Raw genomic sequence first — 25896 nt, 5'->3', positions numbered from 1 at the left:
CAGAGAGTTGTAACCAACCATGGCACAGGGAGAGTCTTTGTTCTGTAAAGCCCACCCTACCACTATCTATGTGCACTTAATACAGAAACAGAGTAAAAAATAAGGTTCATATTATTTCCCAGGCTGGCATCAGGCAGCTAGGCCTGTGTCCAACACCACAGCAATGAGTGGTGGCCTCAAAACTTTGTGCTTTTTTGTCTGAGAGTATTTTTTAACTCAGTGCTGCATCTTCACGTCTGCCTGGTAGAGGAAGTTTCCACACTTTCAATAAACACACAGCTTCTACTTAAATACACACAGCAGAGCTCTGCCAGAAAAATAAATACAGTGTTATAATTGGCTACTTTTCCAGTAATACAAATTGTGTTACATTAATTACTAGGAATTGAGGCAAATAAGCACTTTAATCCAAAGGTAAGGCATGCAGTTTTGCAACCTTTTTCTCCTGCATTCACAGCACTTTCTTTCAAGGACTGTGATTATTTGGCTGTTATCTAATTTCACTGCAGAATAGAAATCTGACTGGAGCCTTGCTTTCTGCTGGTTAATTATAAATTTATCAGGGGAATTTTGCCAAATGTCCCTCCCTATTAGACCTCACTGAATCGGAAGTTCAAGCTATCAGACTTCATTTAATGTAATGCATTGCCCTCTTTTTCTGTTCTGCATGTGGTTTTTTGTATTTTTTTTGTTCTCAGGTACATTCAATTTTCCCTTTCTGTGTATTATTTGCCAAAGAGGCTCTTTCAAGTTATAGAAATGGGACGAAGTAATTTTTAGAACAGCAAAATATGTAAGGAGGCAAGGTCCCTGGAGATGAAATGAATTTCCTACACAATAAAATAGCTTTCCTGTCCTGTTTGGGTGTTGCTGTTGACAGAGTATCTTGTTAACAGCACACAAATGCCTCAGGGGTAGGAGGCTGTGGAGGGAGCACCACGGAATGGGAGGGTGTGGAGTGGGAAGGGAAGGATTGGACGAGCTTTTGGCCACCTCCCTGCTGTGGGAAGGCTTTAACCCTCGGAGGTGCCCTCAAGAGTGAGCCCCAAAGTGCGTGGGACTGTGCTGGGAGCACTTGGTGTGCTCACACCTCATCAAACAAGACCCACGTTTAAGGACCATCATGTTCAGGCACTGCCCTTCAGCCTTCTCTTGGAGTTTTGCTAAGAGTAGGGGCTCACAATAAGTGTGAGACAGATTTGGAGCAGACTGGAGGGTACCTGGAGGTGTAGGTGCATCCTGCGTGAGCACAAAGCCCAGGGTGTTCCTTCCACCAGCAGGGCCAGGAGAGGGTTGGGACTGCAGTTCCCTCTTGCAGCAGGTGGAATCTCTCCAGCTACTAAATCCTGCTGGCTTTTATTGCAGTTTTCAGCAGGAGCTGAAGCAGAGCTGGTGAGAGTTGAGTCTTTACAAACTGGTGTTAAAGGAAAGCTGCTGTGCTCAGTTCAGCTCCTGAGAAAGGAGGGGAAAAGAGCCTTGCTTGATCTCAGAGAGGAAATCTGCACTCTCAAAAACAAACTGCTGCAGCCTTTCAAAATTTACCAGGCAAGTCAAAAATGTAACTTTTGGCATTGACTTATGTCCTGTCAGTGGGAGGACACAATTTGATCCAGTTCAGAAGCTCTGTGTTTTAACAGTACGACTATTTGCAAGGAGGTGTGAGAATAGGATGTTACAGGATTTTACAGCAGACTTACAAACATGCTGAGTCAGATGAGTAATATTTGTTTATATACATAGAAAACACTAATGAAACATATGTATCATGTCTGGGGTTTTTTCTTCCTAGGCTAAGCCTTCCTAGTTGGGAAGCTTTTGCTTTGCTTTTGGCAGGAGGAGGAAGACAAGGAGAGAGGAAGGGAACAATCATACCCTTGCACTTACCAGTTGAGTCCATCCCCCTTCAGAGATCAGCTTCCTTTTACATGCTCAATTTACTGTGCAGCAGAGCAAAGTGTGAGCTCTCAGGCTCCTGTGGTGACAGGGCTGGATCTCATCCTGCTCCTCCTGACATCAGTGGCAGAGCTTGTGCTGCTTCCAGCGGGAGTGGGGCGTGCTCACGGTGCCTGGGTGGTTCAGCCCCTCGTGCCCCAGCTCACAGCAGCCCCTGATGGGGGTGATGACAGCAGGGTTTAATACTTAATCCTGCTTCTGCTCAGTGTGAACTTCACAAGTGCAAAAATTACAATTAACTGACACCAGATTTCACCAGATTGAGAAATTTGTGAGTAGCTCTACAAACTGATCCTTGCCAGGGAAAGCCTGACTCGGAGCTTTGTTTCAATCAGGGGATTGCTCCTTGTTTTGCAGAGCACTCAGATCGCAGAGATTAAAACGTTCCACGAGTGCTAAATATGAAAATGAATTACACAGAGGAGGATTATATTTGTATTGTCTTTCTAAATGTTTCTAAATACTTGAGGAGAAACGTTTGCATTGTCACAGAAGCTGCAGTAATATCTCCTTTAGCACTGCATTTTCCAAGTGTCAAACATTCGTTTGAGAGAGGGTACAAATGAATGTTCACAATTGGAAGAGAGTTCCATTTTCTTAAGCATAGGTAATAATTGAACCAAGTGTTTCATATTGACAGCATCATACTGTCGTGTATCTTTCCAGAGACAAATGTACTTTCTAGAGTAAGTGTCCTCACATGTCAATGTCTCAGAAAATGTGTTACATTTAGTGAAATAATGGGTCAAAAAAAAAAAAATCACTGTCATAAATGATGGCAAGCACTTTTTACTGAAATACTGGTAGTTTTACATTCTTGACATGAATAATTGGATGTGTCATATGTGAAGCTACCTAGAAATAAAATAGAGGTCATAAAATGTAAAGACATGATAGGATGCATTTATAACAGCATAAACCAAGCTGGCATTTTAATGTCTTAAGCCAGCCCATTTGCTATCCTTGGCCATTGATCTTGGCTGGGAAAGTTCTATGCCGAATTTAAACACATTTTGGAGATAGAGCCATACAATGAGAAAGTGATAGGGTTAGGTTTTGTTAAAAAGATTCTCCTTTTGACTGTCCCAGTTACAACCCAATAGGAGCACTGGAGGCTGGTTGTGGTGTGTCTTTACAAATCTTCCTCAGAAATGCTGTGTGCACCTTCACAACAGATGACTTTCTGGTGTAACTTGCCCTGAAAATTGCAGCTTAAACAGAAGAATGTTTCCCAGTAGACACGAGAGAGAGTTTAGTTTAGTGTTTGCTCTATTTGAGAGAGTGGTTTTAGGGAAAGGTGGTACAGTTTGGGAGTTCCTGTTTGGGAATTCATTATTTAATGAATTCCTCTGAAGGCGTGGAAAAAGGTGCGTGGGAGAGGCACTGACTCCAAAGAGCAAGCTCAAAATCTCATTAATTTCATGTGGCTGTATAGGTTGTTTTAATTACCATGTTTGAACTGAGATTCAATATGGCACAGAAATAAAATAAGTAATGATGGCTACCTAAGTACTCACTGAAATGGTATCACCTTCCACTCCCCCAGTTTTTCCAAATAGAGCTGAACATAGAAACCACATGCTTTAAAAAAAAAAAAAAAAGCCAAGAAAGGGGGCAAAAAAATCCAGATTCCATAGGATTTCCATCATGCATGTGTGGGGTGTTTTTTTGAAACACTTAAGTAGCAGAAGAATTGGCCACATGTTGTCTGCCTCGTGGCTGTGGTTTGCTGTGTGGCTGGCAGTGAGGGCAGGCTGGGCACTGCTTTGTTCTTCCTGAGTTTTACTGGGAAAGTATGCAGGGCAAGAGGGATCTACCCACTGCCTGTGTTCCCTTTCAATTACTGCACAGTCAATGGAATATCTGACTGGTGCATTTTTTGGCTGCTCTTTTACATTTGTGCAGCGCCTGGGAATATTCACTGAAGTCTCATGTAAGTGGAAATCTTTCGTATCTTCTGTTTTCAATGCAGTTTTACTGAAAGCTCTTTGCAATTTGAATGAAGCATTCTGAAATGTGATTTTCAAAAGAGAAGTCCCTAGAAATGAAATCTTCCCAATGTGTTGAGCTAATGATATCAGTATTGGTATGGTTAATTGAAGGCAGCATTCCTGGTATAGATGTGCTTCTGGATTGGTATCTGTCCATGTTTGTTTGAAACTCTTAGGAAACATCCAAACATGCTGAGGTAGAATGAAGGCTGATTTATTGATGAACATAATTACCTCACCTGGATTTAAGGGAGAGGAATTGACTGCAGAAAGAAAGAAACCATTGAGGATAATTAGTCCTGCACTACACAGGGGAAGGATGAAGGTTGGAGTGGTGTCAGAGTGAGCATGCAATCTGCAAAATACTGAGCTACTGAGCAGCATTTCTCTTGTGGCATCATTTACTGAGAACCTCTTGAGGCATCAAGATTTGTGCAAGTGTCTAACCTGATGTTCAAACATGATCCCCTCTGTCTTCTGAATGAAGATATTCAGAGGTTGTGAGGCTTATATCCATGAGGCTCTGTGTTCACAATGAGAAAAGTACTCAGTGGATGTAACCACAGATTTATTCTGAAGTAGATAAACTTGTGCCATTGCATAGAAACATGAGCTTCCATGAAAAAAACCACTACAGATTTATTCTAAAGTAGATAAACTTGTTCCATTGGATAGAAACATGAGCTTCCATGAAGAAACAGGATGATGATCTACCCTTCATATCAACTTCTTTTGTTGTGGAAAAAGAACATCTAGATAAATTGTTGCCCTTTCCAACCAGAAGATAGCTGGTACAAGACAATCTTGCTGAAATTATGTCTCAGCTGGACAGAAGGATGAATTTATTTTATGTATCACTGGCGAACGGTTCTCAGAAATATTCACTCAGTCAGTTATCAGAGTGGTAAATGAGATCTCGAGAGCCAGAGCTCATCAGCGTGCAGTGATAGGGAAGTGGGAAGGAGAGGCTGCATCAAGGCTGGGTGTTTGTGTTCCTGATGGAAAAATGCAAATCATTTCCTTCCCTTCTGCTGCTGTCATGGTCCATCACTTCAGTCCATTTTCACCTTGCTAAGGGATTCTGAATGGGCCTTCTTGCTTTGGCACCTAATTAATCTCTCACAAGCCTGTTCTTGCAGCCTGTCTGCCTGGGACGGTCCAGATCTTACATCAGTGCCTGACAAACAAAATATCTTTTTTTTCCTTTAACTGCCTCCCTCTTCCTGTGTTCTTTCACCCCAAGCCCAGTCAAGCAGGTTGAAGACATTGTTCTTCCCCAGCCTTTGAAGAGGGCATAGACACAAGATAATAGATACAGGAAAATGGAACCACTCTCACACTGTGGTATGGAAAGCTGTCTATGTTTTCAAAAATGCAAAGTGCCCACAAAAAAAATGCAGCAGGATTTTCCTTGTCAGAAACTGTTCAGCAGCTCAGAGCCTTTACATTGGAACATGCAAGCTGGAAATGATTGGGCACCTTTAAAAAATGGCATTCCTAGGCACAAATAAAAAAAAAGTGTAAGATCTGAGATGGAAAAGGCATATTTGTGGTGTAAAACATTGCCTTGACACTGTGAGACAAAAGAATTATTTTACTGACGTTATTTTTACTGTCGTATATCAATTGATCATGAATATCAGATACCTTGTGCACCGAGTTCTAACAGCCAAGCACTTTATGTCTAGTTTAAAATGAGTCCTTGTGACAAAATAATACATGTAGTCTATATAACAGATAACACTGGGTGGTATAATGTATTATCTGTAATAGAAAAACATAGATTCTGTAAAATGATACCAGTGGAATCTAGTATTTCTTTGAAATCTATTTCCTGGATAATATTTCTCCTCAGAAGCTACTTATTTCTCTTCTACTCTGCTTTTGTGGGGATAGGCTTGGTGTTCAGCACAGGCTATCTTTCCAGAATGGCAAATGGAAAAGCACCAGGACAGATCTGAGGCGTCCCTGTGTTAGATCAGTGCTCAGGGGAGTGTCCATCCCAGCCTTGCAGCTCTCCTGGCCTGCCCCCCACTGCAGACACTGATCTCCTGTGCTGCTGGTACAGAACCAGGAGGAGCTCTGAGAGTCTTCTGGGGACATACAGGCAGGGAAAAAAAAAAAGCAGAAAAATCACATCTTTACTTCCCCCCTGCTGACAGCTTCCTTAATAAATATTGTAAGAAATTTCTCTGTTAAGAGGCACCCAGTAATGTAATTTGCAAGCCCCAGTGATATATTCAGCAGCCAGCTCCGGGGAGGTGTGTTTCTACTGTCAGAATCACATGAGCAGGGAATAAAATTCTGAGCTCTCGCTGAAAGCTGCAGTAATTTATGATGAGTTGTTGGCTTTTATTTTTTCATACTATTTTTGACTCAGCTGAACAAAGAGGATAGAACTGCTACTGAGTTTATATTTATTAGTTTTTTCTACAGTATGCTCCCCTACCTGTGTGTTTTCATAACAACACAAATACTGCACATTTAAGTTTTACATATATCTAAAGAAATCATGGAGTGATGCCCTTGTTTAACAATGAGTTCTGTGTTGTGTGGATGGGACATCCTTGGGCTCTTCCTTCTCTTCTCCTTGGCTCCAGTTTAAGGAATGCTCTGCTCTGGTGCATACACAGAAAGCAAAGCAAAACCCAAAAAGCTTTCACGAGATTACAGCTGTACAGCCAAGGTCAGGCTGTTTGGTGAGAGAACTGATTCTCCACAGCAGTGTCATCCTGGTAGTGTCCAGTTTCCTACAATGGGAAAAGCTTCCTGTCTGGAGTTCCATCTGTATCAGGTCCATCCCCTCAGCTGAGAAGGACCAGCAGTGTTGTCCCAGAAATTAACTCATTCAAAGAAAACAAAGCAAAGAGGTGAGAAAGGCAGCCCAAAAGCTCTAGGGTGTTACTACTCAGCTGGGAGAAGGTGCAGTGGCTGGGTGTCTTAAGCCTTGAAAGAACTTTCAGAACCATTTCACAGGTAATTCCATCTGAGCTGTTAGTTCATGATGAACACCTCGATTCTTGGGGTGCACCTCTGTTTCCCCACCTCTGCTTTAAGAACTGGGAGCTTATGATGGCCACTGGAATGGTTCATCCATAGCCTGAGACTTCTCCTTCAGGGAAAAGGGGTTTGGGGTGTCCACAGGGACAAGACTTTACCCTCAGTAAAGAGCTCCCAGGCACCACTTGCTTTCTGTAAGGCTTTGTGCAGACCTTGAGAGGAAAACCAGGTTGCCAGCACTCACTGGCTTTCTTCAGGGTGCACGTGGGCACGGTCCAATAGATCTCCCTTTGAAAAAAATGGAATTTCATGTCTATAAAAATGAAATGGTGCTGTCTCTATCCTACTTTTTCATCCACGTTCCCTTTTAGTTCTGCATCAACGAGGTTTTTGGGAATCCACCCAGGGAACACTAAGTGATGCTTTCATTGTTCCTCCTTAGGATTCAATCTTTTAAAACCCATTTCTCATTTCTTTATACCTTCCTGCTCCAGCCTTCATTACTGGGAAGCAAACACCAATGGGTTGGGTTATGTAACTGTCTCTGTGGTGCAGGGCTTGGATGAGGAATCGCTGTCAATGTTCATTTTTCCAGAGAGTAGCTGGGGAGATGCACGAAATGTGTTCTTCATTCACCTAAAGTTGTCTGTTGATGATATTACCCTGGGTGGAGTGTGCTGCATTCCTGTTTTCTTCTCTTGCAGTGAGAGGTGCAGATACACCCTGCGTGGCCACAAGGACTCAGTCAACAGCATCGAGTTCCTGCCCTTCTCCAGCACCGTTGTCACCAGCTCCACTGACAAGACCTTGTCTCTCTGGGATGTCAGAATGGTAGGCAGGCTTTGCCTTGGTCTTTCCTGAATTCAGGCAAAGTAGTGATGTGTGTGACATGAGAAAAATAAAACTGTGTGATATCTAAATAGGAAGTGAGGGTGATGTGCCAGTAAAATATTCACTAACACACTTGTTATCTTCTGACCAAAAATGTCACCATATAACACTTCCTCTAGAAGGAATCTGCCTCCCCTCCTCCAGAACTCTGCTGATTTCCTCATGGAACATGCATTATTTTTTCCATAGTAGTGACAGAAACTCTGCATCTCTTCCTTTGCTCTTCTCTACCTTCCTTCTTTGGAATAGGTCAAAATGGATTGAGTACACTGGAGAGTGTATTTGTCCCTGCTGCTTTGCAAACCAAATATGCAAATCCTGTTCAAGCAGAACATTAGTACAAGGCAAAAGGAATTTTTTTCCTCTTTCATCAGAAAATCTAATAATTATTGCTGTTTCTGTGGTATGGAGCAACTTTTGAAGTTCTCAAATTAATTCCTCAGTTGATGTTACAGCCAATCTGCATTTCTCAGACAGTGTAAAAGGTACAAGATTCCAGCCTCAAATGGGGAAAGTTGTATTCATAGAAGGGATTTGAGAAGAAGCAGGCAGAGCTGTTGCTGTGGATTAAATGGTGTTGTCATCAGAGCTATACAAACACAGGATAGGAAAAACTGCCATGGAAATCACAGTGGAATACTTGAGATGCTCATTAGGCAATTTCTATTTATGGATCATAGAAACAGACTGAATAGAAGGTCATTTAATAATAATAATAATAATAATCCTGGTCAGAAAGCACAATGAGTTAAAATGAAACTAGTCAAGACTCATTATTCCTAAATGCATTGGTTTGTAGGAATATTTGATATCCAAATATGAATAATTCAAAAAGAGGAAAAAAAATTATTGCAATACAAACAAAAGTGAAATGCTTAGTGGAAAAATAGATTTCTGCTTTGTTTTGTTTTCAATAAATCCTACAAGGAACTTTATCTTGCAAATATCTTGGTAATCTCCTGCTCATAGCAAATTAACAGAGTCATCAAGGAGTTTTCCTTTGACAAACATAAGGAAAAAGCCTTTATATTTACTCACCAATATTGTTTTTCAGCTTTGAGTAATTTTGCTAAGATAGGAAAGACCTTTTGTGAAAAGAAAATGTATATGGCATTTTGTTGTGTATTTATGCTGTTGAATTTTTTCCATGTCCAGTGGGAAATCTTGCAGGTTTGGGATAAATGCTCACAGTGAAACCTCACTTGAGGTGGTGAAATCCCTGTGAAGATGCCACCTCCCTCTAAATGCTGAATGATATTAAATGTTCCCTCCAGAAAGAAGATGAATTATTTTGTCCCATTAATTTGGAACAGAGAATTTTCTCATCTCTGTGAGATCAATTAGCATTAAGGAGTACATTTAAGATACTTCTAATGAAACACGAAAACCACACTCGGGTTTGTTTTCTCATAAATGCGATTCCTATTGCTAATCACATCTTGCTCCTCAATCATTAAGTGCAGTCAGCTCTTTATTATTAAAGATAATGGATACAGAGAACTGTAAGTCAGAGCAGTGTAAGTTGAATGGACAATGAGCTCTGGATTTGGGGCAGGATGGAACATAAATCTCTGTAATTACTAAGGTAGAACTCTAATGCAGCCTGCAGACTTTGGAAACGCAGGGTGTTACTTTTCCTTTTTTTTTTTTTTTTTTTTCTAAATAACAAAGTAAGATCCATCCAGTGGTTTAAAAAAATCTTCATCACATTGACTCTAATTTTAAACCTAAGGGACATGTTGCCTATAGGAAAGTGAGACCAGAGAAAGATGAATTGCACTTGTGGCTCTTTCCAAACCCTGAGGGAGAATTACACCTTTGGTGTTGGATTTGGGCAGGAACCACGCTTGTGCTGTGCCAGACATGCAGTAGATCAGATGTGGAGACCCAGGCTGCAGTTCTCTGGTGGGAATTTCTTGCCAGAGAAGCTGATGGCTCTGGTGCCAAGATAAGCTGTGGAATTTATTCCTCTTTGTGCCAGTTTCATAGAAAGACAAGCGTGTTCTGGCTTTTCACCAGAACAATTCCTCGCTGACACATCAGGGAAAGCATTTCCACTCATGAATTGCAAAGTGTGTCCGGTGCTGAATGTGAGAGGTGCAGAAGAGCCCCCGACCCCCTGAGTACAAGTTCCCCTGCCTGGATTAATTCCTGCCATGATGAGGGACCTGCCACTCCTCTGCATCTCCCACAGCCTCAGGAGCCATTTCTTGGGACTGCTCACATTTGTCTCAACACCATTTGAGCCAAGCTTGAACCTCTGCTCTTTTTTCAGACAGATGAGATACCAAATATTTATACACTTAAATAATTAAATAGAAGGGAAGGAAAAAATACTCATATTTTTCATTCCATATGTTTGAAATGTATTGATTTAGTAACTATCTCATGTGCTTTCTGATTTTTGAAATGTCAGGTTTTATAACTGGATATTTCATTTTTGAAAACATTGAGGAGAGACTGTCATTTAAAAGGCAGCTTTCAGTAGTAATGCCCCGAGGAATGTGTCCAACGAGGATTTGGGAAGAATTCTGTGTGTCCTTAGCAGGACAGGCCCATTCACATCAGTGACACTGTTCTTGTGAACGAAGTTCAGCACACACAGAGCTCTGTAAAAAGTCACACTCATACAATGCTCTATCTCTATTCCAGTTTTTGAAATAACAAGCATTTGAGATACTGTTTGATAATTCATGTCTATTTTGGCCTCTACTGCTCACTGGTACTCAAGTTTAATATTTTAGTTATCCTGGATATATTTCTTTAGGATGAGAGCAAGTTTTTCTGCATTCCATTTGCAGAAGATTGCTGCATAACACAAATAAAATGATCCCATTCCCACCCCACTACCAAACTAATACCTCTGACATTCAGGGAGGAAGGCATCAAGGATGTCAATTTTTTCCTATTTGGGTCCAGGATGACTTGAGCAGGGCTAAGGCAGCACAGCACAACAATGACCAGATGCCAGTTATGGCTCTGCACATCAAATTGTGTCCTTGTCAGTAATTTGTGGGCTGAACAGCAGAACCAAAAGTTAGAAGATCCAAGGTAGTGTGGTCCTTGATGAATAATGCAGGCACCAATCTCATAGGAAAAAGGAAAAAAAAAAAAACAGAATGAAATTGCCCAAAATCCTGCCTGAACAGAGGCAAGAAGCTCCCAGTAAAAACCTGGCTCTGGCTATTTTCCTCCTCAGAGACTCCAGCAGGCAGAGCCTCCTTTCAGGCTCCTGCAGGGATATCTGTGCATGGCTGTGGAGAAACTGGATCTCTCAGCCCTTGGGAATGGTTCCTGAGCGTGGTGCGCCACACTTCATCCAGCAGGGCAGGCTGGGGCTCTGGGGCTGCACCACACCCAGAGGAATTCATTAGGAACAAGTAGTCAGGGCAAAGAGGAAGAGGCTGCTGGGGGCTTCTGCAGGGTAATATTATGTCTTCAAACGTGGCATTGGAAAAAAAGAGGTTCTTAGGCACAGCCCTTTTTAGAGCAGAGCAGTAGTTAATAATTGCAGGTCCTGTGCTCCAGTGTCTGCTTATCGTGGTGTGCTAATGGCTCTTGAACATTAGCTGGGTTTGATGGAGTTCCCACACAATTAGGTCTGTGGGAAGCAGCAGGGAAACCCAAATGAGGGTCCCACCTGGAAGGGGAAGCAGCAACCCTCAGCAACTCCAGCACCGTGTTCTGAGGAGTTACTGAGATGTCTCTATCGAGGTTCTGCCTGCTCTGTTCTTCCTTGGCTTTTCATTTTGCCCCACAGAGGCCCCAAAATGATCCAGCTGTGCATGCAAAGAAACAGCAGAGTAAACCCCAAGAATCTGGGGGTGGTCACTGGCATTTTTTCCTTTGTAAAAGGGCTCTGGCTGAAGGCACGTGGGTCGTTCGAGGACACTGGCCATTTCTAAGGGCTTTTCACTCCGTGCCCTACCAGAGAATAAATAAATCCATGCACAGGGCAGTTTCTGAGCTGCTGGCTGACGTTTCCAGCTGTGCTGCAGCATTTTAATGATGAGCTCTTGGCTGCCTGTGTGCTTCATATGGATGTAGAATAATTACAAGGATGCTGATCTAAGCTGCAGCCTTGCAATTTTCTCCTTCACAATACTGTCCATCCTCTCCCACCCTGGGCTGTCTTTGGCCTGGGACAGCCTTGCTGTGGTTCCTGTTGCAGCTCAAAGCTGGTTAACTTTTGATTAAATTGGGAAATTGTTCCAAACTTACAATTTCCTTAGATAACCTTTTTAATTGCTTTCCTTCTAATTAAATTATCTTTTAGACCCCTGACTTCCCAGTGTTTATTTTATCACTATTTAGTAATTTCTAAATTGGTAATTCCCTTACATATCCTATTGTAGTTTTTTTTCTTCCAGTGAAATATAAATTAGCTTGTAGACGTTTTGCTTTTCAATATGGATTTTGTCAGAACATTTTTGTTAGTAGACTTAAAGCACATGGGAACACCCAGATCTTTTCAGGGATTCTGCCTATCTGTGGTGGGGGTTACTTTGCCAGTGTCCCTTTGGAATGGTCATTCACAAGGTAAATCCAGAAAAAATGGCAAAGTATTTAAGGATCAAGTGTATGAGAGAAGCATTAAGCAGGCAAAAGGGAGTGATTTTGAAAAGCAATCTGGCTGTCTTTATAATTTTTAGCCTATTTCAATTGATTTATCCCCAAGTAAACACCTTGGGCACAAAATTATCAGTCAGAATCTCCTCAGAGTATTGGATTTGTCAGTTTTATTTGAACTCTTTTGAACTCCTGAGGAATGAATTCACAAGCTGAGTAGATAGACAGGATGGGTCATTTAAAAAACCTTTGACAGGCAGTTTAAGGTCCAAATCAATCCTCTTCAAAAGTAGGTCAAAGATTGAAGTTGTCAGTATTGGTGACAAAGAGCTCTTCCATGCAAACTCCAAATCTCCCAGTGCAATTGAATTATGCTGCTGTAAATAAGGGATGTGCAAGGATAAGTCCAGTTCCTGGCATGAAGTGTAACAAATTCTGTGTTCCTCATTCTGTGCATTTGTAAATAATGGGTTCATTTTTTAAAACTCCCTGTCTTAACATGAAAAGGAATTTGAGTCACAGTGAAATATGAAATCAAAACCAAATAGTTATGAATATGGATTATGTTTTCTCCCAGAAGTAGTATCACAAAAGACAAAAGTAAAACTCAAAAAGGTTTATGTTAAATCTGTTTGGGATGCTTTCCTAGAGACTTACTGCCAATTTTTGAAAAACCAGAAGTATAACTGAGGAAAAAAGTCAAGATTGCTTTCTAATAATGAAAAACAATTGGGGAAAAAAAAGAGCTTGATTTGGTCAATGTAGTTCTTAAAAATGCTACATTTTGACTTTTTATCAAAACAACTTCAGTGAAAAAGGCAGATTGCAATAAAATATTTAAAATAATGAACATATAAGTGCAACTTGGATCAGTTGACCCAGACACAAGCAAGAAAATATCCAATGTTCTTGTTTTGCTGTGTTTTTTTTTTTTTTTTTTTCCTTCTGGAGAGGCAGGAAAACCACTGCCCTTCAAACTGTGTGTGGCTGCTGTCCCCAGGATCACCCTCACACTGGAACTATGTCTTTCCCTTGGATCAGTTCCTTCTTTGTCTTGTCTTCCAAATGAAACCATTAAATCGACAGTTTAACAAACTGTATCATCAGCTGATCCCACAGGCTTTTCCTCCTGTTAAACTAGGTTTAAATCAGACTAAACCTTTTAGAATCAGACAGGTTGTTCTGCAGAGCTCAACAGTTGGACTTGATGATCTTAAAGGTCTTTTCCATCCAAAGTGATTCCATGATTCTAAAGCTTCAGGTGAATTAGTGGCCCTTAAAAGGTTATAATTGTTTTATTAAGCTGTTCCTGTTCACCAATATGCCCAGTCCTGTCCAGTGGATATCAGAGTCCTGTTGCCAGTGGGAATTCAGCCCATTAATGAGTTGTCTTCCTCTGCCTTTTCCCCAAAACACAGAAAAGCTACATTTTTAATTTCAAAGGGAAGTCTTTTGAGAGGACAAGACCGTTCTGTGTGTTAAAGCTTAAATCTCCAGCTTGACTTGCAATTCATGTGAAATGTATCAATGGCAGTGAGGTTAGATGAAAGTAACACTTTCCATCATGATATTCACAGTCATTTAAGCTGCTGCTGGAGAATCACAGAATCTGCTGTGCTGGAAGGGACCCACAAGGACCATCCCGTCCAGATCCTGGCCCTGCACAGCACCATCTCCAACCCACCCTGTCCCTGAAGCATTGTCCAAATGCTCCTTGAGCTCTGGCAGCCCTGAGGCCATGAGCATTCTCTGGTGAGCCAGTTCCATGAGCCCCAGGATCCTCTGCAGCCAGATGCTTTCCTTCCTGTGCAGCCATGGTTTCCCCAGGGGCTCTGCAGGAGTTTCCTCCAAAATCTGCACGCTCCAGAGCAGGCTTCTTGCAGTGTCCCTTTGGAATGGTCATTCACAAGGTAAATCCAGAAAAAATGGCAAATCCAGAAAAAATGGCTTTGGCTTACTGGTGTCTTGGAGCAAGTGTTGGCTCCTTCCTCACATCCCTGCCTTTCCCAGGGTTGGAGCAGCCCTGTGATCCATCCCTAGCAAGGTCTAGCAGTGCCTGTCCTGTTTGCTGCCCCACTCCCAAAGCTCCCAGAACGTGGATTGCCCCCATTGCTGCAGCCCTGCAGGGCTCAGTGCCTTTTAGCAAAGCTGCTGCTGCGGCTCAAGGCTCCCTCTCGTCCCTGTGCTGTTTTCCTCTGCCCAGGATGGGTGATGGGGAGGAGTTCCCAGCACTCAGCCAGAGAGCTGCTGCCAGGCAAGGTAGCGTGGAGTGATAGAGCCATGTGATCCACAGCTCTGTAATCACAAACGAGGGACACCTCAGGGCCTGCAATTCCCACTGCACTGGCAGCTCCCTGCACTGCTGGGTTGCAAACTTGCAAGGGCAGGCAGAGAGAAGCAGTGGAAGGAAGGGGAGGGCATTTATTAGCCACCCATTGAGGCAGGTTTAATCTGTTTTCATTTGCTGCTTGTATTTGAATATTAGTGGTAATTAGAGAGCTATAAATAGATAAATGTAACATATTGGAAGTCTGGCAATGGGTTCCAGTGAACACTGTGTGGCTCCTGGCAAGGGGTCTGGGGAGCATGGGGTGAAATGAAAATGAGGGAAATGGAGTGAGGGAAGCAGGTTGTGCTCCTGCCTGGGCAGAGTGAACATTGACCTGAATCTGAACTTCTTACCAGCTGCCTGTGTCCATCCATAATGTGTGGGCAGGACATATTGCAGTAAGAATGAGTTTGATTTCCGTGTCGCCAATGTCACTTTGAAACAAAATGGGAGTAAAGTTCTTTCAAAGGCTTTGGGAAAGGCCTGGCTGCAGAATAACATTTGCATTGACTTCTTGGTCCTAAAACTCTAATTAAATTATTGATTATGAAGCTGGCTGCTTTCTTAATAGTTCCTAATGTAACAATTAAACCAAAGTAAGTAATTAAAAATGAAAAGATTGGTCCACAAGTACAATCTTCAAAAGGTCATTTTCAACTTAATTGCCTTTTTGAAACAGGCAGGAATAAAACAAATGAGTCATTAGCAAAAAAGCAATTTGATGTGTGCATGTGTGTAATAATGTGTCTACCAGATGACCACTGACCACACAATACCTAAATTAATTTAAAATAATGGCTAAATTTACTTAGTTGATATTATATTAACACATCACTTCCAGACCAGGCCTCTGGTGTGTGAAGTGCAGTAGAAGATAAAAAACTGTAGCATATTTCTACTATGCCCAGCTGAGAGGCCAGGGCAGAAGCCAGAAACTTAAGCCAAAGAGCACAAAATTTCACTGGAACTATTATGTTATTGTTTAATGTCATAAAAAATGCTTTGTACTACACTGAGCATTTATTTTATTATTATTATTATTATTTTATAGGCATGAGAAGTAAAGGTTTAGATGCCAGTCAGATTGATCCATGGATTTTTACAGGTGTGAAAGGTGGCAGGGAGGGGAGCACAAAGGTGTTTGCCAGAAAAATTTCCAAAAGACCACTTAACAGTGTTGGATGGTGATTGTTGTGCTGGCTGCAGATGGATTCTGCTTCAACACATCTGCTTCAAACCAAATCCTCTTCTGGATGAGACAGTGGTGGAGGGGGAGAGGGAGAGAATTCCTGTGCAGATCAGGTTGTGAGGGAACTAGATAAATCTGTTGGTCTGTGAAGTTGAATGCCATGGTGACTACAGCTACACATTCTCAAGAAGATCTATTAAAACCCAAACAAACTCCAAACCTTACAAATCAATTTCCTTTCTTTTGACAATAACATGAAGTAATACATTTTCAATAATTAGGTTTTCATTTTGGTAAAAACTGAATTAAAACACTGGTGATGACTTGATGTGTTTGTATAGATTACTCCCTTTTAATTGCTTGTGGATACATTTATTCCCACTCTGGCTCCCCACAACCTCAGGGGCTGGCTGCTTTGGACTTCAAGTCCTTTTCATAAGAGCAACCAGATACTGCCTGGGAAATGTCTTGAACTGAGAAGCAGGCAGACCTTTGGGATGACTTCAGCTATGTTGTGTTCAGACAAATGGAATTTCAGACCTTGTAAGTTATTTGCTTAAAAGTATTTTCTTGTTGCTTCAAGAAAGCTTAAGTAGTCAATTTTATCATGTGCAGAATAGCTGAGGGCCCTGGTTTTGCAGGAAAAGCTGTAGGCTGCCAAATTGGTTTTGGGTAGAACACCCTATGGTGCACTGATGGATGCTGAAGGTTTGCAGCGGGAATTCACACTTCAAATGTTGCCCAATGGATGGGATTTTGGTGGTGCATATTTAATGTGTGGGAGCTGCCAGGCACTCACAGGTGTGAAACTGTTCTGTGCTCTGACACCCTGAAGGCAGCAGCACGGGGAGGTGTTGTTCACATGCTATAGTCCAAGGCCAAAATGCAGCCCTTTGACTACTGCTGAATTCCTCTGCCACATTTAGAAGCATGGTTAGTAGTTGAGGATATCTTATGTTAAGAGCCGGTGGGGTCGGTGGTTCTTGGCTTCTTCACAGCCCCAGGGATTTGCCTGTGAGTGGTAGGCATGTCACTTCACCACCTCACTTCACCTGTCTTCCATCTCCCCTTTCACCCTTGGGCTGCAGGGTTGGGCATGAGAAAAGCACATCAAAAAGTGAGAGTCTCACCTTGGCAGTGTGCTGTACTAACAACCTACGGATCACGGAATGTGCCAAGTTTGAAGGGACCTCCAAGGAGCATTGAGATGTTTCAACTGATATTGTAAAATATATCATATTCACTTGTCTCTTTCTGGGATCTTTTTCTCCACTTGTGTTTTTAGGTTGTTCTGTAGAAAGGATTAATTTGGTACAAATGAGAGACAGAGCTGATTGCTAAAATGGTGGAGGTGGGATGAACAGTATGACAGACCTCCTAAGAAGGAGCTTCGGGTGTTGAACAGTGTCAGTGTGGATTGGGAGACATTGGCATGGGTTGCTGGAGAGGACACCCAACAAGGAGCATTTGTGTTGTACAGTTGTATTTAAAAGTGCTCCAGGAGACGATCCTGGTGGGATTTCACATTGCCCATAGAAATGGGAGCACATGTCCATTTGCTGCCTTGCAGATGAGCTGGTATCATGGCACTGGAATTGTGAGATTGTCAGAAGCAGAAGTGACTCTGTGGAGAACTGTCCTTTCTGTATCCTGAGAGCCCTGAGTGTCCCTCCCTCAGCAGCAAAGAATCCACTGCTAATTGCACGTGAAATTTATGTGAGGCAATGGAAAGACATCTGTCTCCATCACTGGGCCCATCTGGAACTTCCCTTCAAGGAGACAGTGTTCCAGTCAGAGGTGTGACTTGCTGTGTCATTGCAGCTGACAGCCAGGTTTTCTTGCACTGTGACATTTGCCAGGCTCTTCAGCTGACGACAGGCTTGTCCTCTGAGTGCCCTGGGATTGCTCACAGAATTTCTTCTGCCTGTCTTCTCCTCCTGTATATACTGGCATCTCCTGTATTTTCTTGGAATAATCCAGCATACTCAAAGACACACATTTATCAAGGCAGTCAGCATGCAATTGCTCATCCCTGCCATAAATCCCAGTGTCCCACACCATCCCATGACAAATCCAACTGTGAGTGCACTAATCCCCTCTTAAATGTTATGTTTGGATGTTTTGTGTCCCGCTTTCCTGGCAGGCTGAGGTCTGTGAGCTTCTTTTCAGGAGAGCAGTCCCAAAGCCCCTCTTGATTGCGGGGTGATTTCAGACCCAGAGCAGAAGAACCATCTTCAGCAGCAGCATTGTTGTCTCTCAGGTTCAGCTTTCTGGCAGTGGTTCACTGTGGCACTACTAAAATTAATTGTTTCAGGACTCAAAGTGTCCTGGCATCAACACAGGAGGAATGAGGCACTGCCAAAAAGGTACCACCAATTGATCCCCTGGGAACTGGCTGTTCCCACTCTGCTCAGTGTGGTTTTCAGGACAGAAAGGATTTACCGGTAAAGACTGGGTTTTTACAGTTTATTTAGCTTCTCATTTTCTCTAAAAATAAATATGTGATTATGGCTTTCCTGTTTTCCCTATTCTGTGGCTCAAGCCCAGCTTCTCTGCCTCCAAGGGGGTTTCAGGCCAGTGTTTTGCAAATGATAGTATTTTACATGCCAGTCCCTTACTCAGCTGATTGTTTGTTTCCCCTCAGAAAACGTTTTATAGAGAAGCAATAATCTTTCAGAAATGAGACATCACACTCAGATTGGAAGCACTGGGACAAAGCTGGTAGGCAAGAAACAGAATTCAGCAATTCAGTGACATTCAGTGACAAAGCCTTTGTCTGTCACCTTCCCATGCTGGTGACAATGGTCCAGCATTAATGGCCCAATTCTGCACTGTGAACAAACCACAGCAGAAGAGGTTACTCAGTGCTGGATATTGATACAGCTGTGCCAAGGCCTAGTTTTGATTTAGATCTCTCCTGGTTTATATGAGATTGGTGCAAAAGCAACAAAGAGTTGATTGAGCAAAAAATGATAGAATTTCAGCAATGGTCAGGACCTGTGCCAAAGCCCTCCCACTTCTCAGCTCCATCCAGTGGTGCCATGCAGCTGTTTTTACTGGTTGGGATGGAAAGCTGAGTTTGAAACTCACTGCATTTGGAAATGCAGATAGAATTTATTTGACCCAGTTAAAGTGCAAATAAGTGTCAGTTGGATTTGTATGAGTGTAATTGGAGTTTATAAAAAGTCAGGTTTGTAGGAAATGGGATAGGCAATGCAAGATACTGTGAGGGAAAAAAAGCAGTTTTATTCTGGGAAAAAATGTGTAACATATTTGAATAATTTTGGTTTAGGGGATGATTTTTTTGTGAAATTGGGTCCCTCCGAAACCTTTCTTTTCCTAATCTAGAAAATGGAGTTTGCAAGAACTGCTATGAATTTGCAGAGTATTCTGTTTTTCTTTTTTTTAAATCCAAAAAGTACTCTTTTTCTGGAGGAAAATGCACATATTGCTTTTAATTTAGACCCTGGTGTTTCCAGTGGAGTATGGCTTGCTGTAAAGGAGAGTTACACAGCTGCCACACACCTGCAAAAGTGTGTATCTATGAGTATGGGGCTGCACAACTTTTCTAGATCTATTTTTCTACTCAGAAATACTTATGAGTACTCAAGAGTAAATTTTTGTGTTAAATCTAAAACAATAAAGACATTACTCGGCACTGATGATAACTGAGAAGGCAGTAAATTGTGTGTACTGGTGTAATGTTCAAAATTGGGCTGGGTTTGTGGTGACAGCCCCCATCTGCTGTCTGACTTGCCACTTTTGAGAGTTTGGTTATTAAACAAATTAATGGAGCAATTTACATTTCTTACTCACTCAGCATTAGCAAGTGGATTGCATTCCCTAATTAGCGTGTAAGGAAATGGATAATAAAGCTTTTCCCAAAAAAATATGCATTGACAGTTCTCACACCTTGCTCCAAATTTTCTCATTTTTTTAACCTGCCAAAATGAAATAAATGTCTGCTGGGGGTATAAAAAAATAATTCTTTCTTCTTTAACTTCCTCTTAATTAACTTTTAATGTATGCTGTTACTCAGGGATCGTGCCTTAATACTAAATGTGTCTGAAACAGAAAAGACAGATTTAAATGATTTAGATAAACATCTGCTGAACACCGGGGCATAAAATTACAGATTCAGAAAAACAGTGGCTTTCTGCCAGCATTCACAACCAAAAAAAAAAATGTTTTCCATTTCTGTAAATCTTCTTCCCTTGTGTATATGAGCTTAGAGGAATTTATCAATTCTTTAGGTACAGGTAACATGGATTGCAAATGGTCCTTATATTATATATATATATATATATATGTATATATATATATGTATATATATGTATATATATATAAAAAATAGAAACTTCCTGAATAGCACCAAATTACTCTATAAGCATCACCAAAGTAGCAGAGATTTTGATGGAGGACATCTTTCTGGTATAAAAGTCAATGTTTTGACTTGTTCTGGAGCAGCACTCTTTTCCTTAGTTTAAGACCAGGGAAGAGTTCCAGAGTTTCTGCCTACCTGACTATATAAAGTTAATCCATACTGGTGTTAAATAACTCTGTTTAGATAAATTGGTTCTGTCTTTAGCAATTTAGAACAATCTTCATAAGTAATGTGCAGTAAGAGGGTATTAAAATAATTGCCTGCTATTCATTTTCAGCAATATTCAACTTCAGAAATGGCATAATAAAAAGAAATATTTCGTGACAATCTCAAGATTTCCAATAGCTGAATCAATACAGTAAACACAATATAGTTTTCCAAATAATTACAGAGGCTAAGGATATGTTACAGACCTAAACACAAAATCACTCTTAACATGGTTAGAATATTATCTGATGGAAGAGAATTTAATCATAAAACCTGATTGTTCCAATTATTTCTGTGGAAACATCTTTATTTTGCAAGCTTCTCTCAGATGCTGGTTAGCATCCCAGTGGGAATTTTTTCCATCCCCAGGGAGGAGCAGGGAAGGCTCAGTGCAGATGCCCAGGAAGGATTTCTGAGGTGGGCAGAGCTCAGAACTCGGGGTTGTGCAGTGCCTGGCCAAGGAGCTGCTCTGCTGCCAAGGGCCTGGCCAGCCCAGGGATGTCTGACTGGAACTGGTTCTGTCAACAATTTTATCCAAGACTAGATGGAGAAATAGCACTTGGATCCCCTATCTTGTATCAGGATGTGTGAAATGGGCACTCAGGCACCTGTACCCTCCATGAGCTGTGTCCTGCTGTCTGCAGGATTGGGATTAGCAGGAAAAGTCAATAGGTTTAAAATTTTCTGTGTATGGAGGAAACCTCTGTTCTGCAAAACCAGACTGTAGTGTCTACAGAATTTTGGATATTCCTCTTCAACAATTTTGATCTATTTTTCAGTATCCAACAATAATATAATTAAATCTTAATTTATTAATATTTTAGAACAGAAAGTTACTTTGATTCAGTAAGCCTAAACCTTATAAAAGGTGTTTTTCAGTACTGCTGATATTATTTTACCAAATTTGTGTCAGCTGATTTATTTAAACTGACCTGTTCCTTGACCAGGTTTATTGTTAGAAGAGGTCTATTTCCCACTTTGTCAATTCTTGTTGACAACACTTCTGTTAATAAAAGAATGTGAATTAGATCGTGAGAGAAAGCATAAATGTGAGTAAAATGGGAGCTGGCTGCTCAGGACTGTTCCCAGCTCTGGAGTAACAGTGTGTTCTGATTCCTTCTGGCTGCACCCATGGTGGCCCTTAAAAAATTCCTGCCCTGATGAGAAGTGTCCCACAAGTGAAGGGTGTCCCATTGATGCCTGGAATTTTTCCTTATTGCATGGATCCTACTGTGCCAAACCCCACATAATGCCATGACCAAAAGCAGGCAGATCTAAGTGATGACCTCAAGACAATATAAATTATGTAGACCTTGATCCATCCTCTGTCAGTGTTACTGTGCCATTTTTGAGAGGGATCTGGGATGGAACAAGGGGAAAAATGACAGTGTAGAGTAGATAATCATGTTATATTTCCCTCCCAGATAACTACGGGTTGTGTAGGTTAAGAGAGAGAAAGATGATAGAAAGATAAAATCAAGGATAAATGAAAAATAAGTAGTAAGAGAGATCGATGTGAAAGCAAAGTAAGCAGTGATGTCAAGAGAAAAATAGGGCATAAAAGAGCTTAAGGAAAGGAAACAGCTAACAAAAAAATCAGGATGTATTATATATTTTTTGGTGTCTGTTTTCTGCTCGGAAGCTTTTACCAAATAAAAGGCTCTCTAGTGATGATTGATTTGTAATCTCTGGTGTCATTGCCTTCATTTCCCCCAAAGCCTTCTGGAGGCTGGCTGTTGAAAAGTATGAATTGCAGCAAAGCAATGGTTCCTGGCAAAAAGAAGGATTAGCAATCAATTCCCTTCCTGCCAGGCAGGGCTGCTCCCTCCCGTCGCATTTGCTGCCTGGTATCCTGTCTGCAAAAAGTCACCAGCCGTGGTGCCCAGGGAGGACACAGGGATACCAGGATGGCAAATCAATCATTCCCATTGCTGCTGAGCCCACCAGGGAACACTGAGGACAGACAACATGTCTTGAGTTTGGTGATTCAGTTGTTTTTCAGGATGACCCCAAAATAGGGTGGCTTTTCAGGAGTCAGTGTTCCCCCTGGGCTGGTGGTCCCTGGGGGGACGATGTCCAGCTGGAGGCTGTGTTGGCAGCAGGAGTTGCACTTGGGCTGCCCAAGGCACTGGGCAGGCAGCGCTTTGAGGAAAAAATAGAGTGTCTGCCTAGGAGCAGGAATAGCAGAGGCTGCTGGTCCCAAGGGAGAGCAGGACTGGAGGTGGTTTCACAGCATTTGTATCCTCAGGGAGCAGAGCGAGGTTGTGGGGGGAGGAGAACACAGCCCCAGACTGAAATCCCAAAGGAGAACAGCTTTGGGACAACGTGCCAGAGCACCTGCAGCAAAAGAGGGAACACTTTGCCAGGTGAGAGCTCCTCCCTCCTTTTCTGGGGCCAAGGAACCAGGCAAGGGCCTTCAGCAAGAGCTGAGGAAGAGGAGGCAAAGGCATTGGGTAGGAGGGCTGTTTTTGTACCCCATTGTGATGCTCCAGGGTGGGATGAAGGTGTTCAGCAGGTGTCCATGGAAGCTGGCCATGAGGTAGGGTCGGAGGCTGGGGATGAGCCCATCCCACTGCCACCTACCTTGGCAAAGGTCCTCTCAGCCCTCCTGCTGGGGATCCAGAAGGAATAAATAAAAACACAAAAGAGGAATTGCTAAAACTGTCCCTTGATAACCAAATGGTTGATCATAAATTGGAGTGTCTATGCAAATGAAGTAAATAATTAAAAACTCCAAGAACAGCACTGACTAGGTGGTTGATGGCTGGCAATTATAAACGCTGAATTTTTAATATGCATACATCTAAGGAGCCAGTAAAAATTAGCTCCTAAACTAATGGACTTGCCTTTCTTCCAAGGCAGAATTTTAATGAGAGCATTATTTATAGCAGAGACCAAGAATGAGCATTTTCTTGCTCAGTCTCATTTCTTCTTTGCTGGCACTTTATTCATTAACCTCTGCACTTCTCTAGAGCAGAATAATGCCCTACACAGTGGAGGGCAAAGATCACCCTGACCCCCTGAAATTAGTCACGGGTCAGGTATTGTTAAGAGAGTTACGTCTTCTAACAAATAATATTCATAAAACCCTGATGGTGATATGTCCTCATTTCCTGCTGGTTTCTGGGTCATTTATCTGCCGTTCAGTTCACTGGAGAGAAAATGAGCAGAATGTGGTGTCTTGTAGTGGAAAGCTTCTTGTGCCATCTTGTCTTGTTCATGAGATTTTAGAATTTTATTTGAAAATTTGCAGAACTGGAATGCAAGTTATAGGTCGTGCATTTTAAAGGGCTTTATGTGCTTTCCTTTTGAGCTTCTTATTTTGCTGAAATATTTTTGTTATGTTAAATTTTTCTAATTCAAGAAAAAACACTTGTCTGTCTTTGAGGAATCAGTAAAGCTCTGGCTTAAATTGAAAAGTACAAAACCAATAAAATTAATGAAAGGGCTTTACTTCTCAGATCAAGAGATGACTATGTGTGCTGACCCTAGTGATGAGGGAGACAGGAAAGGAGAGTGAGCAAAAATGAAAATAGTATGTTGGTGGGTTGTAATCAAACCCAAATGAAAGCATTTTATTAAAGAAGGTACTTCTCATTTAAAAGGACATATAATTTTTTTGCCTTTGCCTTCTGAAAAGACAAAGCTTAGTTTGCACTTCATTCTTTGCTAATCAAAATCACGTGTTGAAAATGTTCACCTGCAAAGTTCTTTTAACAATGTTCTTGAACTTGGGTGTTCAAATGGCTGAGCCCAGAGAAGATCTCTGCAAAAGAAGTGCCATTTAATTTGGAAGATGCCTGGACATTGCTATGGAGCAGAGTGGTTGATGTGAATGTCTTATGCAGATCATTTTTTTTTTTAATTAAGTTTTAAAACCCTTTGGGTTTTAAATACCTGCTTTGAGATATGTGTGTGTCTCTTAGGGAGTTGTCAGATCCATATCTGACTCAGGAACTGTTTCATCTTGCTGAGATACAAGGGGGTTTGGGAATGGTGGTAACTTTCCATCACCTTTAGCAGGATACAGAGTGAATGGACATCTGACTGCATATAACGGGACCCTACAAGATGTCAAAATGCATTCTGTGTATTTTTGATATGAATAGCAAGTTTAAACTGGAGAACGTGAACTGACAGTGGGGACAGCAGAGTAACTGTCCAGTAAGAGAACTTTGCCCACTTGTAGCTGGATTTGTATGTAACTGGAGGGGAAAACTGGAGCAGAGGTACCAGGGCACAGCACTTCGCGTAGTGAGAAGTTGCAGCTGGGATAGAAAGGATGGTCTCATGTCCAGTGTTACTTGAGTAGCCTGAAGGTGACCGGGAAAATGAGAACTCCCAGCCATGAGTTCTCCCTTCAGTTCCTGTGTGTTTGAAGCACATCAGGGCTGGCGACTCTTACGGAAACATCCCCTGTGCCAAACCAGCCAAGGCAGCATTGCGGTGCTGAGGGAAGGTCTGAATGAGCTGAACTTGGGAAGTGCTCCTCTGCTTTTCCCTTCCCTGCCCTAGTCCTGGTGGAATAGCTCCAAGGTTTAAGTGTTTGTTTCCCATGTCTGAGCATGGAACTTCTCCACTAAACCTACTACATGTGCCTGAGCTTGCATTTTATTTCCAGTCTTTATTCCCTGCCTCTTGGATTTGCAGGTATTTCCTGAAAGTGTACTTGTTTCACTCATTACACAAAGTTCCACCAGAATTCCAGCTCTGAAAATCCTGGCCATTTTCTCTAATGGAGGATGAGTAAGAGAGTATCAACATCTTTCATAACAGCTCCTGGAGAACCTTAGAAGACTAAACTTTGCAGGCTCTCCCTGGCATGATTCAGTTCAAATTCCTGTCCTTTCCTCAGGTTCAGGTATTCACCAGAAGCACCCACAGCTCCCAAAGCAGTTTTTAGTCCATGTGGGAGCCCCATGCCTATAGTAAAACACAGCAAATCCTGGATCTGGGAAGAAGCGATGATGTCTGCTCCAGATCAGAAGGCTGAAGGATAGCTTTATTAAAACTATACTGTATTACATTAATATACTATTTAAAGAGAGACTATCCTATTCTACATACTCACTTCTTACTTCTATCTAACTAACAAACTCGTGACTCTCTGCTGAGAGCCCGAGCCACAGCTGGATCCCATTGGTCACTGACCCCAAACAAACTTCACCAGAATCCACCCCAGCAATCACTGCAGGTAAACAATCTCCATACCACATTCCACATGGGGAAAGCAAAGGAGCAGAGATAAAGACTGTTTTCTCTTCTTCTCTCTGCACTTACTGTTTTCTCTTCTTCTCTCTGCACTTCTCCAAGAAATCCTGAGAGACAGAATTATGTCTCTCTTTCCAGAGAATGTGAATGTCACAGTACCCCTGCACAGTTC

At 41.9% G+C, this 25896-nt stretch overlaps 1 protein-coding gene across 2 annotated transcripts in view; it reads left to right on the top strand.

Moving 5' to 3' along the window:
* SPAG16 (sperm associated antigen 16) overlaps nucleotides 1-25896 on the top strand; it is a 361537-nt gene that overhangs the window by 204193 nt on the left and 131448 nt on the right. For both annotated transcript variants that reach the window (XM_053982332.1, XM_053982331.1), the window contains exon 13: nucleotides 7649-7775. In XM_053982332.1, the coding sequence (XP_053838307.1) occupies nucleotides 7649-7775 (127 nt within the window). The remainder of the gene's footprint in view (nucleotides 1-7648; nucleotides 7776-25896) is intronic.

Source organism: Vidua macroura, chromosome 7 (genome assembly GCF_024509145.1).
Source record: "Vidua macroura isolate BioBank_ID:100142 chromosome 7, ASM2450914v1, whole genome shotgun sequence".
In the NCBI taxonomy this organism is placed as follows: Eukaryota; Metazoa; Chordata; class Aves; order Passeriformes; family Viduidae; genus Vidua; species Vidua macroura.
The sequence above is the reverse complement of the archived record's forward strand: the minus strand, read 5'-3'. Positions and strand labels throughout refer to the sequence as shown.